Raw genomic sequence first — 20,470 nt, 5'->3', positions numbered from 1 at the left:
ATTATTTTGTCCATTAAAAAAATAAATAAAAGAAATCAGGAAGAAATCAGGACAGAAGTGGTTTAAATTGGACAAAAGAGATGGATTAAAATACCAGGTGTAAACGGGTATGTGTCTCCCTCGTCCACTTGTGATCCAAATGTATCCATGTGTAAACAGGGCCAAAAATTCCCATAATGCACAGTGAAAACCAGGGAGCTTTGATGCTCATTATGTTTCCTTAATGGAAGTTCTGAAGAGCGAAACATAAATCACATGAACTCCCTACACATAATGACACGAGATGTTTTTTAAGATACAAACCATTATATTTTTCAGTATGAACATACATCGCTAGACAGGTAATGAACATAATCTAGCAAACATAATTTATTTATGGCTGAAATGTTGCAAGTATATGTAACAAGTGAAGTATTTATCATAATGTACTTTAAATAACATTAAAACAATGTCAGAAAGATATCAGTTCTGCTGTTGTTCATAAATACCAGTGATGTTGTACAATAAGGACGTTGTCATGTTGCCGGAAAAAGACGCTTTGTCTGAAATTAAATACTTCTCTATTATATAGTATGTGTAAAACAGTATGCGAAAGAGTAGTATGTCCGAATTCATAGTAATTAAAACACATCCAGGTACTTTATTGAGTGCGAAAAGTACCTGGCGAGATTCTGAAGTGTGCATACGATGGACACTTTACTGTCCCATGAGGCCACGGGAGAGGATTTGTGAATGGAGTTGAAGGGATGTAACTGATGCTGGTAGGTCATGTGACAGTAACAACATGGTGGATGTAGTACGTCCGGATTTCATTCATATTGCACGCATTCGTACTATATGGAACATACTTTTTCAACGGTCATGAAGTAAATTTAAATTCAAACGTAGTACCTACTCAGACAGTATGCGATTTCGAATGCAGCTAGAATCATCAGTGTCCCAACGTGTAGTGGATCCTTAGTCAGGGTCCTTACTGTCCTTACCAGTGCCTGAATTTATGTACACGATATACCTAAGAAGATAGGGAGTTGATTGAGACTGTTTGAAAACAAAACAGGGTTCACCACCTGTTCACCTTGGTCCATTTACGTACATAATAAAGAGTATAAACTTTCTATAAAATTGCATATTGGTGTCACTGGCACGCAATGAATACTGGGATAGGTTAAGCTGCAAAGGATAATCTCATTCTATCCTTCGGGGGCAAGGAAAAGGACACATTTGTAGACTGCATTTGAAGGAGCCTTTGAACTGGAACAGCCTTCGTCGCACCGCTATGAAACATTCGGCCTTTGAATACAGCCTTCGAAGGATGCAGCCTCTGAACTGGGATTCAGCTACAGAATGTTCTTGTCCAACTCACAGGACACAATGCCTGAACACGAACCAACAGGCCTCGTGAGCAGGAGTAAAGGTCCAGCCCAACACCTCTAAATCTAGTCACCAAACACTCCACTAATACACAAATTCATCTCTGCATGTATCCACAATAGTAATTTGCTCTGGCAATCTGCCAAGCCAGAAGGGAAAAGCAGAGCGGGTGGGTGAGAGAGACAGACCCTCTTGCATAACATTTCTTAACAAGTGTCAAGCATATTTTTAAACCGTCACTTCACATAACAAATCCCGTTTCCATGACAACGCAGTGCTCTGCGCAAGAGCGGTGTTCAATAATGCTTTTTTGCTCTGCATTCATTACTACCGCTTTATTCGTTCAGCGCCTTGCCAATCTTCACTTAAACTTCCTCATCTATTACGCTGACATCAGATTGTTAGAAGATACGTTTGGCTCAGCCGTTTGCAAATAATATTTGCAGTGATCTCAGCACCATAAATGTCAATACTGTGTTGAAAAGAACTGCCTAAGGGGATTTTTTGCTGGTTTGATCTGGTTTAAACCATTTTAGCATGTCAGCCAGCTGGTCAAGTGTTCAAAACCCTTATAAAACCAGCAAAACAGAGCAGCCTGAGTCTGACCGGGCTGGAAGACCATCCTGCGGTGGTTTAAGAAGGGTGAATATTTGTCTCGATTAGCAGCACTTATTCATTTTATGCATTTCTCTCATTGGGGGAAGGGAGAAGAGATGGAGTTGTCAGCTTAGCTTCAGGAAAAGTGTTGATGTTCACCGTCTGGATAAAATAGATGACACTTTCTGCTCTCACTCCTGCTGGGTGCTTACTGATACTGTTTACAATCATGCAGTTTAGCTCTGCACTATGTCTGTAGCTCTCTTTGCAGCTACAGCCAGATATAAAACAATCAATCACAAAGCAATATTTGCTGTTGTCACAATACACCTTTGTGGTTTGTTTGTGATGGGCCGATGCCAATAAAAGAAATGGAGTGGGCCCTGCTTTTCCTCAGGAATGGAAGCACTTTTTTTTTTTTTTTCAGCTTTCAATCAAGTTTTTATGGAATCTTTTGTAATATGGCATCTCAGTTATTTCAAGACATGTATGTAATATTTTACACAGAGAATAAAGTGGACTGTCAATTGTATTCTGGAGTTTTGAAGAAATTACATACCAACAGCTTAAACCAGCCTAAAGGTAAACTAACCTGGTCTTTTGGCCTGCCCATGCTGGTTTGGCTGGTCTTTTACGTTGGTCTAAGATGGGTTTTGGCCACTTGACAGCTGGGAAACCAGCTTGCAGATCAGCTAAACTGGCCACTTGACAGCTGGGAAACCAGCTTGCAGATCAGCTAAACCAGCTAACCAAGTATGCAAACCAAGTATGCAAGTGGTACGTAGTGAAAGAGAAGCTTGATTCCACTTAAGCTCTTTATCAAAGACTAGTTTTCCCAGAGAAATTTGTGTTTCGCAGACGTACTTTGAGATTTTAATCCCATCTGAATCTGCCAAGTTTGTGTTTTTCCTCACACAACCTCTGTAACAATTCAAGAGTAAATTACAGGTTACGCATGTAACCATAGTTCCCTGAGAACAGGGAACGAGACTCTGCGTTCAATGACACAATGGGGAACGTCCACGTGACCCGGTGTTTCGAAACCTCACTAACAAAAACTCCAATCCTATTGGCCAGCGACAGTCATATGGCACGGACGTATAAAGGCGCGCCTATGGAAGCAGTCAGTATTCATCGTCTTTGAGGGACTGTTCCACAGGCAGCCCCAAGCATGGTAAGGAAACGCAGAGTCTTGTTCCCTGTTCTCAGGGAACTATGGTTACATACGTAACCTGAGATGTTCCCTTTTGAAGGGAACTTCTCTGTGTTCGATGATGCAATGGGGAACGATATACCCACGCCTCCATGCTTAGGGGAGTGCATGTCAATTAGAATGGCTGAGACAACGCCCATACAGTTCTACAGGAACTGTCGCAACTCCCCCTCGGGTCACACCTGACTGTCAGTGACAGCATTCCCTAAGGCCACCAGCCCAAGCTAAGCCTATAAGAGGCCTTCCTCGCAGGAGAGAAGGCCTGATAAGGCCGTTAGAGCTTCTTGATAAGGCCGTTAGAGCTCCGCAAACAGAGTGGTCTCTTCTAGGGAATGAGGGCAGGGAGCCAAGAAAGCCCAACCACTAGAGGGGACAGTGTCAGCCTCAATGCCACCAGGGAAGCTGACCTGGTCTTATCATAAGACATGCCAAGTGTTAAGCCATCCCTGTCTGAACACAGAATCTCCAAAAACGCAATCTCCATGGAAGGGAGCGGGTAAGAGTGACTGCAGTAAGGCAGGAGCACTCAAACTCGTGCACAGAGACGGGCATCCCGGAGAGCAGAACTCAGCTAGAGTGCTATGAACCCTTGTATCGAGGGGAGTGTATTCCGCTCATCTAGGATCTGCTTAGTGCCTGACTAACGCACTAAGGTGGCTGTGCGCTAAACCCCTGATCCCTCAGGGGAGCACAAACCTACCAACGGGCAGAAACACAGGAGGAGGCCTGAACAGAGCCAACCACTGAGATCAGCTTAGGGAGCTAAGCACTATTATGTATACAACCCCAAAGGGAAGTACAAAGCTCACCTAACAGGTAGACCATGCAATGGGCGAACAATCATGGAGGCCAAAGAGGGGCCTACAGCATGATAAACACTGGATACGCAACAGCAGAGTATTCAGAAGGTGGCCTAAAGGAGTCACCCCGAACATCTATATGTTCTGGTTAGCAGACATAACACTTGTTCGCTTGCACGCTACCCAACACGAACCAACGAGCAGTGTACTCGGTAAAAGCACCTTTTACTCTATCAGCAAGAGGAGAACCACATACACCGACACTTCATCAGAAAAGGCCTAAACAGGCCTGTCACCTCAACAAATGCATGGCATCAGCCCATGGCAGTGTTTTCAGGCACCAGAAAAGATACTAACCGACACGAAGGAGGCTAAGTACCATCCGGACCCGTGGCCAACAGCGTGTGAAAAAAACACATCAACATACACCATATGTTGAAAAAGGCGGGCTATAAGGCCTAGAACCTTTAACATATGGCATAAGTCCATTGGCCTTTACTAGGAGCATACAAGATCCACCTTAGACATCTAGGTGGCTGGAGCTCAACTAGCATCTCCCTTAGGCTCAGTGAGACAATATAGTAAGAAAACCAAACCACAGTAAGGTTTACTACAGTCTACTGAGGGGCTAGCCACTCAGAGTACTCAGCAATCACAGCGAGAAGAGTACTCTAGGTGAACTCCAAATGTTACACCAGAGGCCGAGAAGGAGGCCCACCCTAGTATACCATCTGGCATCAGCAAGTGGCTGCCACATTCAGACCACCAAAGAGCAGTGTATAAATCCGCCTCAAAGGAAATACACGATATTACTCCCTGCTGCAAAACAGGCCTAAAGTGGGCTGTTTGCTCAGGTCATGAGTGCTCTAAAGTGGTCGCAACTAGCCAACCAGTTGGCTAGAAAAGAAGGCCTGAGGAGGGCCAACGATCTTAGCAACAGATGGCTTTATGGCTTTCTGAAGTGAATACCAGACTGTACCAACCAGTCAACTGAAAGGGAAGGCCCCTCGGAGTCAACCAAATCAGGAACAAGAGGCCACTGAATCATCCAGACCACTGAAGAGCAGTGTATCAAGACTTCCTCAGAAGGGATACAAAAAATACCGTTCTCTGATGCAAAACAGGCCACGTGGATATCTTCTTAAGGGGTTTGGACGGAGCTTTTAGTGACTGTGCACTGCCAGTGACGAGATAGTTCGCAAACCTCTCGTCAATAGGCGGCATCGTCACATACCCATGCTGGCATAATCCCTCCACATCAGCAAAGTTACCCCGCTGATGTGCATGAATCCTCGCAGAGTATGGGCTCTTCCATGCCTTCTCGATCTCTACATGGAGATCCGGAAGGATAGAAGGCTCACCGGAGTTACGGGGTTATGATTGGAAAGAAAACATTCGTCCAGTCTGCCGCGAATGGTCTCTTTCCTCTCATGCTCCCAAGACAGCTGCAGTCTGCCGGCAGCGTGCTCCATAACCTCCAGTAACTCAGGGTGCGCTGAACAGCGAGGTCTGGAGAAAGAAGCTGCTTCACTCGCTTCTTCCTCCACTGCCATCGCCTGCTCTTGGGGGCTGGCAGCCAGAAGAAAACTCGCTCTTGGATCTGACAATGTTAATGATAAAACATCATCATCATCCAGGATCGCATCCTCACCAGCCACCGCCTGAGGCTGAGAGACAATCACACCTCTCTCAAACTTGGCAGCGAGCTCCATCTGTGAACCCCACAAATGCAGTCTTCGCTCCGCCTCAGCGCTAGCGGAGAACGGAACGTTCTGATAGGAAAACGCTCACAGTTAACACAGCCCTCAAGCACTGTCCGCACATGTTCTTCCCCCAGACAATGAACACAAAGGGTGTGTGTGTCTTCCGGTGTCAGAAACCTCGGACACGGATCAGCACACTTCCTAAAGTTCTTACCTTTCTCAGACATACTGGATTGGAAAAGAATTCTTTCAGACAAAGAATACAAAATGGAGGTCGACACAACAGTCCCGAAAAGACGATGCATACTGACTGCTTCCAAAGGCGCGCCTTTATACTTCCGGGTCGCGCCATATGACTGTCACTGGCCAATAGGATTGGAGTTTTTGGTAGTGAGGTTTCGAAACACCGGGTCACGTGGACGTTCCCCATTGCATCATCAAACGCAGAGTAGAAGTTCCCTTCGAAAGGGAACTACTGTTTTTTGGCAAACTCGATGGTACTCTGAGAAATCAAATCCTGTTTGAATGCAGTAGTCTTTGACTGCTGATCCCAACAGTTCTCCTCAAGTGTTTTTGACTAACCTGACCTAAAAATTATAAAATATAATTCAATCCAAATCCAATTACTGAAACTTATAAGACTGGCCATTTTTATATCATCGTCAGGTAAGATACAGTGTTCAGCGTAGATGACTACACCCTCTTTGAAAAGTAACATTTTAAACAATATCTCAATGAACAAAAACTATTTCCAAAATGTTGACAAGACTAAGTTTAATATAACATATGTGTGACGAGCAGGGCAGGCGATAGCCGTGAGGAAATGGCGCGAGGCCTCGAGTCTCTCACGGAGGAGCTCCGGAGGCATAAAAGGAGGAGCAACTACAGTGAAGGACGAGAGAGGACCAGGCCTGGACTTTATTTTATGTTTTATTATGTTTGTGTGGCCGGCAGACGTCCACGAGGGTCTGTCGGCATTACTTTCGCTTTGTTTGTTTATTTTGAGATTAAAGTTTACGTTGAATGTTCGCCGGTTCCCGCCACCTTCTTCCCACATTTACGAACTACGTTACAATATGTTTAACTTATAACATGAAAGTAAGGTTAATAATATAACTTAGATTACACATTTTTCAGTTTTACTCAAATTAGAGTGATGCAAAAATGAGTACATCCCACAGCAAAAACTACTACATCTAGTACTTTGTATGGCCTCCATGATTTTTAATGACAACACCAAGTCTTCTAGGCATAGAATGAACAAGTTGACAACATTTTGCAACATCTATCTTTTTCCATTTTTCAAGAATGACCTCCTTTAGAGATGCTGGATGGAGAGTGATGCTTGTTTCTTCAGAATTCCCCATAAGTGTTAGATTCAGATCAGGAGTCACTGAATCACATTCACCCTGTTCTTCTTCAGAAATCCAACAGTGGCCTTAGATGTGTGTTTAGGATCATTGTCATGTTGGAAAAGAGCACGACGACCAAGGGCACGGAGAGATGGTAGCATCTTGTCTTTCAGTATAGAGCAGTACATCTGTGAATTCATGATGCCATCAATGAAATGCAGCTCCACGACACCAACAGCACTCATGCAGCCACCACCATATTTCACTGTAGGCACCATGCATTTTTCTTTGTATTCCTCGCCTTTGCGACGCCATAGAGTTTTGAAGCCATCAGTTCCAAAAACATTTATCTTGGTCTCATCACTCCAGAATATAGAGTTCATCCAGTTTATAGTCTTCATCTTTGTGAGCATGGGCCCTGGCAAATTCTAGGCGGGCTTTGTTGTGCCTGGGCTTTAGGAAATCCTTCTTTCATGGACGGCACCCATGCATGCCATTCCTCTGCAGTGTACGCTGTATTGTGTCACGGGAAATAGTCACCCCAGTTTGGCTTTCTACTTCTTTAGATAACTGCAGTGAACTTGCATGCCGATTTTCTTCAACCCTTCTCATGAGAAGATGCTCCTGTTGAGGTGTTAACTTCTGTGGATGACCTGGACGTCTCTGTGCGGTTCAATCTTTTTTTACATTTTTGCACCACTTTTGCTACAGTATTCTGACTGATAAGTAAAGCTTTGCTGATCTTCTTGTAGCCTTCACCTTTCTGGTATAAAGAAATTATTTTCTTTCTCAGGTCTTGTGACATTTCTCTTTCATGTGGTGCCATTGCTGACAGCATGAAATGGGGTTTTAACACCCTTTTATAGTCAACTGTCTGCTGGACACCTGTGTAATGAATAATTAGACTCACCTGTGGTTGAATTCTTGTTAAATAAGACATTTGCAGTCTACATTTTGGAAATTGTTTTTGTGTTCATTGAGATTTCGTTTAGAATGTTACTTTTCAAAGGGGGTGTACTCATTTACGCTGAGCACTGTATATGTATAGATTTTTTTATAAATACATAGAGTCCCTGCTCATGGACCTTTCCCGATCCCGTCCCCCCATTTCTCTCCAACTTCGCTTCCTGTCAACTTACTGTTCTGACACAATAAAGGCGAAAATGGCAAAAATAAATCTTTAAAAATAATAATAATAATAATAATAATAATAATAATTAATTAAAATATGTGTCATATGTGATGCACACAACCATAGCACATGACCTGTAATTAACAAATACATAAAAATCACAGATGTGGGGTGATAAGAATTGTAAACTCATACAGTGCTCAAAAAACTGGCAAGTCTGTGTTTTTACACTCTGATATTACATCACAAGTGTAACATTAAAAGGCTAATATTAGTGTTTAAATAAGCATGACATGTTTTTTTTTTTTCAATAACAGTATTTAAACAGTTTAAAATATCTGAAATTATATTAATGATATAAAATGTTGCTATTGAGCGAGCACAAAGCGTGGTTTCTATGAGTGATGAGCGAGGAGCAATCTAGGAGTGAGAGATGGAAAACCCAGAGTGGAGCTGGAGTGGAGTAATTTCAAAACACTTTCAGCAAGAGGAGAAATTGCTGTCACTCCACCTCTGTCTGTTCAGAAAACACCTTAGTCTGGTTTAAGTTGTTATTTTCAGCGGGGTTTTGGCAGTAGGAGCATCCAGCTTCCAGACCTTGTGTATATGATCTCCACAGGAGGAGTTGCACCACACAAAAATCAGATGGAACTAATTTAGTTTAGTGTTCTCCAACAGATTACATTAATAACACAAACTGTAGAAATCTTAGACAATCTCTGAACATGCAGCCCTGTGATAGAATCCCCAACTGAGTGAAATAGGTAATGTCTATTCTCTGCATCCTTTCCATTTTATCATTTAAATTATGAACTGTTCCCCTTTCGCTATCTTATATAAAACTTTTTTGCTCATTCTTCAATGCTTAGTATAACTGCACACTTAACAGTCAATAACATTAAATTGCAAATTTACTTTCATACACCGGAGGCCAAAGAATTGTTCCATGACAAAAATGAAAATAAAAAATAACCATCACAATTGATTCAACTACTTTCCGCTATGACATCCATTTCTCATCTCAATCATGATATTTGTGTTAAAGAGATGTGCCTTTTGCCAGGCTCTCTTTTTGGTTATTTTGTTCATTATTGGTAATGTTTTTCATTATTTCATCCCTATTTCTAAGTTTAGAGATATGCTTTTTTATCCTTTATTCTTTTATTTTATTTTGAAACACCCTTTATGGACACCCTTTATATTATATTATATTATATTATATTATATTATATTATATTATATTATATTATATTATATTATATTATATTATATTATATTATATTATATTATATTATATTATATTATATTATATTATATTATATTATATTATATATTAATTGAAACCCCACTCCTAGAGAGAGAGAGAGAGAGAGAGAGAGAATGAAAAGTGTCACCAGCAGCGCTAATTGTACATCTCACAACCCAATTTTTGAGCAAAAGTAAATAAATAAATAAAGTAAAAACAAGGCACTACGTCTTTTCATTGCATACATGGAAATTATTTCAAATATTAACAAAGTTCAGCGATTGGTCAATCACAGTTGATTCTGACTGGTCAGTAGTAGTATAATATGTTTGTATAATGACTGCTAATTAAATAAATAAATGAATATTCTTGGTAAATAATCTTGTCATAAATAACTGTTATGCACTAATATTATATTCATAAATGTGAGCATATTTTTAGAGATATATTATTTGTAAAATATTTTTGTCTATAAAGTATTTTCCACCATGACAAACATTTTTGCACCATTTTGCTCCCACACAGAGCAATATCTAAAATTCAGAGTGCATTTTAAAAAATATTTAAAAATAAAACACTTGGCAGTGATTGGGAGTGGAGTCACAGGAAAAATGTACCAGAACAACTGATGAAGTATTCATGAATCTCTGTTTGATTAATGTCCAGCACTTACTCTCTCATAATTTAGCTGTAAGCTGACTGTAAGAGTGTTATAAGTGTTATAAGTGCGGGAGAATGTGTGGATTGGATTGATTTTTACTTTGTTCTCACTCAAATATTACAAGTGAAAACATTTCCTCAATGGAGAAGTGTATAATTTCTGTGCAACCAAGCCTGCTGAGAAAGGCTTGAATTTGGGTCTGTTCCACACAATCGTATGGTTTCTAAAGATTTAAAATATGCGTGAATAAAATTAATTACTTTTGTGAATTAATGTTCCATTTTTGGTGTATTTTATGCTTCTGTTGTCAGTCACAGCATAGGACTATATTGAGAAACTGCCTTTTGTGTCCCAGAGCAAACATGAGATCACGTTGGATATAAACTCTGAACTGTGAGTTATAAAGTCAGAATTGTGAGATTTAAACTTGAAATTGCAAGAAAAAAGTCAGAATTATTAGACAAAAAGTTACCATTTACATGTATTTTTTTTTATTTCATGGCAGAAACAACCTTTCATAATTAAGACATTAGATGTTACATTAATTATTTATGTCATCCTCAAAGCATTGCCACATGACCAGTGCCAACCTTACATTTACACCACAAATTGCTCCTAATAATAATAAAAAAAAAAAACCCCTGAATAAAACAGAACAGCAATAACACAAGTCAACAAAACAGCAGGCTTCACATCCTAAAACAGGAGGGACCTGTCATTTTAAAGCTTCCCATCTAGATCTCATTTCTGAAGCCATAATCAAAGCTAAACTGGGGAATACGATTCCCCATCTCTCCCCTTAATCTAGTGAAAACATAACATCTTGAACTGAAAGATTTCCTCACAAGACATTTTGGTAATGAGGAACACAGGGACCAAATAACTTTCACTGAGAAAAAAACTGTAATTTAATGCCAAAACACATCAGTATAATTGGAAAAGATTCACATTATGTCAGATCTCATTCTTCCCATGGTAATGGTAATAATGATCATTCTCGAGGCGCCATAGTACAGGAACTGTCATGGGGTGTGATAAATTTCATACATTAAAAGTGTATGAATTTGATATCATCTGCTCTTGTGTGAAGATGGATTAGCTTACACAAGATGCTTAGGAAGAAAAGGAACGGTAGTCATGGACCTGGAAATAGCCTCTTAATATGAATAATTAACAGAAGATGTTCAATAATAGCATCTGCTTCACTATAGATATATTGGAATGTGGAATGTGTATTGTCACCTTTCTGATTTTAAGTTTCTGCACCAAAGCAACCAGACAAATGACATTTTGCACCATTCTCTTACTTGCCCCCTTTCTGAGACTACTTTCTTGAAATCACTGTTGTGTCTATTCATTCACAGTTAGAAATATTTACCATATAATACAAAGATACTTCATAAAATCACTTTGTATTTAGCAGAGGCATTATGCTTATTATGATGTTGTACCAACAACACGACCCAATCATGTCCAGCTGTGTACATCCCACCAGCAGGATGACATAATTCCCATTCGGGTGTGAACGGTAATGACATGGCCAGCAGCGATTCCTTAATGTTATTAATAACTGCAGTCAAGAGAGCATATGTGTAATCTAATTCATCATCATGACTGCAATGGCCATGGCTCAGCATATATTAGTAGATCAATATTAGGTGGTCTGGCATTCAGAATGTTTTGTAGGGAACACTGGTTTGCAGGTGTTCAAACTAGCTCTGTTTCAAAACCTATTGAGCTATCTCACTGTCTATAGCGTGTTAGGCAGCTAACTTCTAAGACAGCATTGTAACCTCGCAGAAACCACAGAGGTGACTGAATTGAAACTACACTGCAGGAATGGTCACTTATTTATACACAAATTGCGCACTCATGTGAAGCACACAGTTTTTTCCAATAGTCTGGTGTTAGCATGTGGCTAAGCTAACGACAACACTCTATAAACAGTATATTACATACACAAATAATGGTATGATTTTTAAATGTATTTATTTACTTGGAAAAGCTATATTATCAACACTTTGCAGTATTGAATAAAATGGATTTCCACCTTATTTTTAAGGTAAGAGTGGGTGTGGCCATTTTTAAAATGATAGAATTTGTTATCACATTATTTTAAAGGGTTAGTTTACCCAAAAATGAAAATAGTGTAATTTATTACTCACCCTCATGTCGTTCCACACCCGTAAGACCTTTGTTAATCTTCGGAACGCAAATTAAGATATTTTAGTTGAAATCCGATGGCTCAGTGAGGCCTCCATAGGGAGCAATGACATTTCCTCTCTCAAGATCCATTAATTTACTAAAAACATATTTAAATCAGTTCATGTGAGTACAGTGGCAAAATATTAATATTATAAAGAGACGAGAACATTTTTGGTGTGCCAAAAAAAACAAATAACGTCTTATATAGTGATGGCCGATTTCAAAACACTGCTTCAGGAAGCATCGGAGCATAATGAATCAGCGTGTCGAATCAGCAGTTCGGAGCACCAAAGTCACGTGATTTCAGCAGTTTGGTGGTTTGACACGCGATCCGAATCACTGATTCGACACGCTAATTCATAACGCTCCGAAGCTTCCTGAAGCAGTGTTTTGAAATCGGCCATCACTATATAAGTCGTTGTTTTGTTTTTTTGGGCACACCAAAAATATTCTCGTAACTTTATAATATTAATATTGAACCACTGTACTCACATGAACTGATTTAAATATGTTTTTAGTACATTAATGGATCTTGAGAGAGGAAATGTCATTGCTGGCTATGGAGGCCTCACGGAGTCATCAGATTTCATCAAAAATATCTTAATTTGTGTTCCGAAGATGAACGAAGGTCTTGAGGGTGAGTAATAAATGACATTATTTTCACTTTTAGGTGAACTAACCCTTTAATTCATTATCGTAACATAAATAGTTTTACAGTTTTCTGTATTTAGATATTCTTCTAGTTATTTACCTATAGTGGCAAATGAATCAGATTCACAGGAAATAGCTTACTTAAATATTGAAAAATAAGGTGAAGTAGGCTATATTTAAAATAAAGTAAAATAAGTATAATTTTGCCGCTCAGTGGAGTTTGGAGCTTTTAATAAATGTGTTATTTATTCAGAAAGAATTATCATATACTGTTGACTGTTTTTGTAAACTGTTATTAGCAAGAGTCTGGACAAAACAGGCTGGGACTAAATGCAAAATAATGTAAAGACAGGTGTCACATTCCACATGTTCTGTCCTTCCTTGCAAATTATAGAGCACAATATCAGCTATATCAGAAACACCTGCTTGCTTTTCCACTCCAACATTTTCCAACATAGAAAGTATGATCACTGCCCCATTATCTCAGTTGTGTTTATTTTATCAGGTCATGCTGTAAAAAATATTATTGTGTGCTATCTGGGCCCGAACAGAACGATTAAAACAATAAAACAGGTCATAGTGTGAATTGCAGTGCGGTAGGAAAGGCCAGACCATTTTAACTTTTCCACAACACATCCATCCAATGATCTGCGGGAAATTATGTGGGATTTCCTTACGTATGTATTTCCACTAATTGGAAAAACAAACTAATGGCAGGTGTCTATTAATAAAAATGTAAAACACCTTGATTTGACACATTTAGGGTGTGGGCTACATTTGTCTTAAAAGCATTAATGCCAATTTTGCCAAATTACATTAACTTTATTGTATCAAACTAACGTTCGCTGAGAGAGCAACACATACTTCTACAGCATTATGAGAATGCAGTCAGACTGCAGTGATGACGCACAACCTTGAGATTGCATGGCTAAAAGTGTTTGTGTTCACGTATTTGCTTAATGTATGTTTCAGGTCTAAATCCAGGCGTTAGTATTATATGTACAATATTCTGTAAATACATAACTGCGACAACATTCAGAGACTTCATACTGGCACCTCTCCCCTTCTTTCATATTTCTATAACCCTTTACCTGCTCATTTTACGAGAGCAATCCTACTCAGCCTGTGCTTATTTGTCCACTGGAAAGAATTATCTACATGCTGTAGTCTCTCAGTCGGATTATGCCAGTCATATGCAACCTAAAAGTCTACTTTCAGATAAGCAGAACCACAGACATTGTAGGATAAGGATTACATGCAAAGTAAACTTATTGGTGAGTGGTGCTCTGAGTATATTTGTAATGAGCCTTTTATAAACACTTCTACCACATAATGTGTCTAACTACATAATAACAGAGATTGGACACACTCCGTATGTAAATTGATCAATAATGAATGAGATATCACTGGTGTTAGAGACATAAGCTTAGCGGCTTCAAGCTTTCTCAATGTCATCTATAATAAAGCACAATAATATCAATAACTAGGGTGGATGGGAGAGAGGCGGGGAGACATTTCACAGCTTCAACAGACTAATTCTTTTGAATAAAACGATAAATAAAAAAACTGAACCTACAGATCTTTAAGTGAAAGTAAACAATGTGATGTTTTCAAAAACATCAGCAATGTCATATAATGGACAAATGTAATAAGATGAGTAGTACATAATCTGGTCTGTACTGATGAAGCAACTATTTGAAACTGAGTATCTTACTAACTTTAAAAAATAAGGACTTGAAAAAAACGTACGACTAAAATAAGACTAGTCTGAGCAGTTTATGCATCCAGCCCTGTATTCCAAGCATTCTGAAACACACAGAAAATAGCTTCGTGTACAGAACAGACCAAAAGGTACGCAATTATTCACTCAGAATATTGCTTTCTAACTTGACAGTTCCAAAGTGGAGGGTTGCAGTGATGCCTTAGAAGAACCATTTTGGGTTCCCCAAAGAACCTTGTAGTGAACATTTAAATGTAACAATCTGAAGAACCTTTTGTGCAATAGAAAGCTTCTATGGATGTTCTTCATGGAACCACAGATTTTTATAGTGTGGTCACCATTCCTTTCATTATATGGAAAAGAACAGTCAAGGCATTCACCTAAGCATCTCCTTTAAGTTTCACAAAAGAAAAAAATGGCTGAGTAAATTAGTTAACAAATTGTTATTTTGGGGTGAACTAACCCTTTTAATAGTGCAAGTCTTGAAAACTAATCATAGACTAATTTTCACTATATAAGTCGTTATTTTGTTTTTTTGGTGCACCAAAAATATTCTTTTAGTACATTAATGGATCTTGAGAGAGGAAATGTCATTGCTGGCTATGCAGGCCCTCACTGAGCCATTGGATTTAAACAAAAATATCTTAATAGTTTTTCCGAAGATGAACGAAGATCTTACGGGTGTGAAATGGCATGAGGGTGAGTAATAAATGACATCATTTTCATTTTTGGGTGAACTAACACTTTAGTTCATTTTCGTAACAAAGAATTTGACAGTTTTCTGTACTTTCCTCTAGTTATTTACCTATAGTGGCAAAAGAATCAGAAGTAATAGTGCAAGTGCAACCCTTTTAATAGTGAACGTCTTGAAAACTAATCATAGACTAATTTTCGTGGCTAAAGGTACAAAGAGAACTCAAGCAAAAGACACGTCAACAAAGCAAAAATCAATTTTGCTCACAAGAAACTTGCATTATTACTTTGTCATCTTTCCCTCTGTACCTTGAAGTTATTACCTGAGTATCTTCTGAAAATGATACACTCAGCCCCCACAGACGCATCTCTTTGCCCCTCATTCATCAAACTGTCAGCTCATCAGATATGGATGTTATGAATGAACTACACACAAAGTCCAAGGAACATCAATCAGTTTTGGAGTAGTGTATAAAATACATAAAAATAAATAATTGTTATTATCACCAATTAAGGTCCATATGACCTTCTTGAGAACAACAGTACAGGCTTTACCACTGTAATCTAACTGGTGTATTATTTATACTACTATACGCACAAAGTCATTTCAATCTAAAAACATCGGAAAAACACGCACTACATTCAGCTTTAACAAAACAAAAAATCAGCTTCCCTCATACAATACATACAAATGCAGCATGTTCGTTGTTGCTCTAAGTTGATCGATTATTTAGAAATGAAAAGATTATGATATTGATCCAGGACATGACATTAATGGGAATACAGTATTTATAATTTATGTCTCTAAGCAGTTCATGAGCCTAAGAAGTGTTTTATTGTCCCATATACTTTCTGTGTTGATGTAATTAATCTTTCATAAAGGCAGTTAATACAGAAGGTCTCATAAAAAACAAAAAACCCAAAATCAAATCATGATGTTGTCTGATTGTTCCATGCTCTTTATGAGTTTAAGGGCGTCTATTTACAGTATTTCGGCAAATACCCAGTCCTCGGAAATCTGGCTTTATAAAAGAGTCTTGGACTTCATAAGAATACACAAATAAAATCAGTCAGGTACAGGAAGGTTTTCATTGACTATGGAGACATTAGTGTTGGCTTTATGTTTCAAATAAACAGCTGGAAATCTCCGCCTACACATTTCTATAAAATCTGTATTCCTTGCTCATCAAAAATAGTCATTTCTATTTTTTTTAAAAAATAGTGGGAAATGCATTTTGATCATCACTTATGGCAGAGCTGAAAACATTTATTTGTAAATGTTTTTGGTTGGTTTACATTTTCTATTCCACTGGCTTTTTTCTCCCCAAAGGAGTTTTAGTAACCCCATCGACACCTTCTACACCTGTCTGTACTCTTTATAGACTAGCCCACATTTATTCCTTTGTGTCTTTTTAGTTATCTGTGGGAGAGAGCGAGCATACTTATATGCAGCCGTGTGGGAGTCTGTGGGTGTGTGATTGAGAGAGGATTTCTAACTGTGTTCTCACAGAGGAAAGAGTCGATAAGCTACAAATATGCACTCTATCAACTACATTCAGAGAACAAGGCCTGTATAACATCTGTAGATTAGAAGTCATCTCATTTCTGTTTGAACAGGCATAATATTCAAAGCAATACATGATTGCTGATAGGCTACTTAAGTCTTTTTCATCTCTAAATGTGTCAAAAAGGGTTCACTAAAGAACCTTTCAGTGAACCGTTCATAAAATAACTATTTTTCTTTGCTTGAACATTTTAATAAACCAAAGAACCTTTTTTCACTATAAAGAACCTTTAGTGTAATGGAAAGGCTCTCTGGATGTTAAATGTTCTCCATGGAACCATACATGCAAATAGAGGACCTTTATCTTCAAGCGTGTCCATGAATATTTGGCAACTGCAACATGAAATCAATAAAATATTTTTATTAACTCATCAGCGGATTAGCAGAGTTAGATGATTAATTGAGACACAAACATCTGATTCAGTTCATTTTTGATGCTACAGAGGATTTATGCTAAAACCTTTAAATTACAAGATAAAAGAAACGTTTTAAATCAATTAGGCCTACTTCTGAAAAGACTGGACTCAATCTAAGGACATATGAACTTACCTTGACATCTCAAATGAAAAAAAAAAAAAAAAGCCAATAGTCTTTACTTACGTAACAGCCAAAAAGCATGTTTTTCTACCAAGAGGTCAAGGTTTAGCTGGTTATCATACACAATCTGGCTGCACATTCATTGACAACCATACTAATGTATGGGTCATTGACAAATAAGGTTTTTAAAAGTGAAAAAAAAAAAAAAAAAAAAAAAAACGATAATGGAGATATAATTCATTTTGAAGTTTTATTAAGTGTTAACAATGAGATTACATGGTTTTTATAAATCAATTAACACTACTTATGACATTTTTTAACCAAAATTTTGGTTTTACCGAATGACACTTTTCACTTGTCAAAAGGACAATCAAACATTTTATATTTAGTACAAGTTTTTAAAATAATAACATTTTCCAATTTTCAAAAAAATGACCCCCCGTCACGTCCTTGACCAGTATCTTTTTTTGTACGCAAGATTTAAATCACTATAGGGAGACCTGTGTGTGCCAGCTAAACAACATCCATATTTATTTGCTAAAAGCCAGTTATCTCAAAACTCACACTGATAGAATAAGACTCTCATTTTCATTTCAAGAGACTCAACCAGGTAAGAGGGAGAACATTGCATGGGGCAGGGGCATGCTTCGCATGATATGTTCTTAAAAAATAAAAAAAATAAAAAATTGCTTTACATGCTCATTTGTAGTTACTTTAAGGGATTTTTTTATTTATTTTTAATACTGTATATATCCAAAACTGTAATGCAGGATATTTAAGACAATATTGGCTGATTAGACGGCAATACTGAGCTAAACTGCAAACTGTTTGCCATCTCTCTTCACCGTTCCCACATGTAAGACCTCAAATACATAAAATATTCCCCTTTAAAGTCATTAGGTTTTAAAGTAAGAGTAAAGGAAACAATGTACTGTACTTATTGAAACAACCTTGTAACACCCCCCACCCCCATAAAAACACTTTCTCACTGGATCTATGCAAATCCCACAAGTGACCTATTTTGATCTCAAAAAGGTGAGGAGTTTGCATCTATGGACTCAACTTTTACAGAAGACCTTTTATCACATGTAAAGGGGTTACATTTTGAAGTAAAATCAGAAAATATGTTTTTAGTTGGAAAATTGAGGTCTGAATAAAATAATTTTACATGAGATAAATAGGCTACTATGGCAGCAGCTAGCAGAGACCTACACTATAGTGTTTTCACAGAAATGATGAGTGAAAAATTACCACTCATTTTTCAACTGATTATAATGCAACTGCAAATTTGTGCATGTGAGAAATTTATCAGCAGATGAATATTAGGCATGACTTGTGATGATACTAACACTTGCATATTTTTCTTCTGTGTAGAGGTCACAGATTGCACCTGTTGAATGGGAAGACTCTAGTTTCTAACCGACTTCAATATCTGACATCAACAGCCGCCTATTTGACATTTTTATGTCGTCGGCAGACCACCGCATTAAATCAGGTGAACATTTCTGCATGATAAAAATGTTTCATCCACATTTCTTTGCCAGAACCTCATGTGAAATTCGAATATTACCTCTAACATGATAATGAAGACATCAAGAGACATTATAGATTTTATAGAGGTCCTCTGGATGCGATGGTCTGATTAATTTAATGCATAGCATGGTCACGTTTCTGCGCTGCTCGAATCATGTTCAGAAGAGGACTTGGGGTGTCCAACGCAACAGGTTTTCACATGGCAAGCAAAACATTTATAATTATCTATTAGATATTTTTTACACATTGTCGACGTTTTGCCGCTTCTTTTTTTCTTCAATATCTGCAGAAATGGTCAAATATATCCTCCAAGTTGACCATTGCGCTGGATTTCCAGATGTCAGTGATAATTCCGTCAGATCCCTTTTACTCAAAATACAAAGAGGGCATTCCCTTTCAAATCCTGTATTTTTCTTAGTTTAGTATTATATTTAACATGAAAATTATTCAATTACTTTAAAGGGTTACGAATTTTAAAAGGTATTTCCGTCTGACATTGTAGAACGCGATTTGTGGAGGTCCCTCACGCGCAACCAAAAACGTATTTTAGACACAGTTAAGCGAAGCGCCAACATCTAAAAGACGTTTACAGAACGATTTTGAGATTACTACATATTTAAATATCGCCTAAAGTGATAATGGGCGCACAATATGTATTGTATTGATACAGATCTTAACTGAAAGCTCTAAAGCAGGTACTGTTGCTATGGTTACCTCATCAGGAGAACGCGACTTCTATTCACGAGCGTAACTCGTAATTAAACTTTTGTCTTTAAAGAAACGTTGGAATTGCAGATTTAACATATAGTTTCAATACGTTTTAAGACAACCGACTTCCTTTGGGTAAGTTCAAACCTTAGAGTGCTCACCAAACCCCCATAATTCGTACTGATATGTTGAAGAAACGTTTAACTCACCAGTTTGTCAAGCGTGTCCTTGCCAACAGTGGACACCTTGAGCGCAGGGACTCGTTCACATGTGCATCCTTCCAGAAGATAAATCCCTGATGGTCGAGCGCTCTGGTCGGTGTCGAAGTAAAATAAAACATTCTGATAAAGTGCAAAAAACTTCTCATGCCATTTGCTGTTTTCTGTGGTCTTCTTGCTGAGATACCCTCGCTTGGTGCCCTCTTTACGCGCGATAACGGAGAGATACAGAGCGTGTCCCTCATTGTACCGAACACTCTTCTGCATTTTCCGTCTTGGTTTAATGTGTGTTCACTTGTTTGTCACCATATCCCATGTTATTTTAACTTTCCACCTAGGATGTTTGGAGAAATGCGCACTGGAAAGTTGACGAGCTGAAGCGCGCTGCTCATAAGCGACTCATCCAAACGAGTTCGGAGCCCAATCCATTCTGACCTGAAAAAGTTTTAACCCTGACGAACAACACTGTCAGTCAACGCGTTCAGCTCATGTAGTACAGCAAAATAAGCAATAGTAGTGGACAGACGGTGAGAGAGAATCACTGTTGAGCTCAGATGTAATCGGCT

At 38.3% G+C, this 20,470-nt stretch overlaps 1 protein-coding gene across 2 annotated transcripts in view; it reads right to left on the bottom strand.

Annotated features, from left to right (window-relative positions):
• The window catches only part of rasgrf2b (Ras protein-specific guanine nucleotide-releasing factor 2b), a 71,752-nt gene extending 51,581 nt beyond the window's left edge, over nucleotides 1–20,171 (bottom strand). For both annotated transcript variants that reach the window (XM_067407244.1, XM_067407245.1), the window contains exon 1: nucleotides 19,896–20,171. In XM_067407244.1, coding sequence (XP_067263345.1) covers nucleotides 19,896–20,171 — 276 coding nt within the window. The remainder of the gene's footprint in view (nucleotides 1–19,895) is intronic.
• Nucleotides 20,172–20,470: the final 299 nt, after the last annotated feature.

Source organism: Chanodichthys erythropterus, chromosome 13 (genome assembly GCF_024489055.1).
Source record: "Chanodichthys erythropterus isolate Z2021 chromosome 13, ASM2448905v1, whole genome shotgun sequence".
Taxonomy (NCBI): domain Eukaryota; kingdom Metazoa; phylum Chordata; class Actinopteri; order Cypriniformes; family Xenocyprididae; genus Chanodichthys; species Chanodichthys erythropterus.
This window is presented reverse-complemented; position numbering and strand designations above follow the sequence as displayed.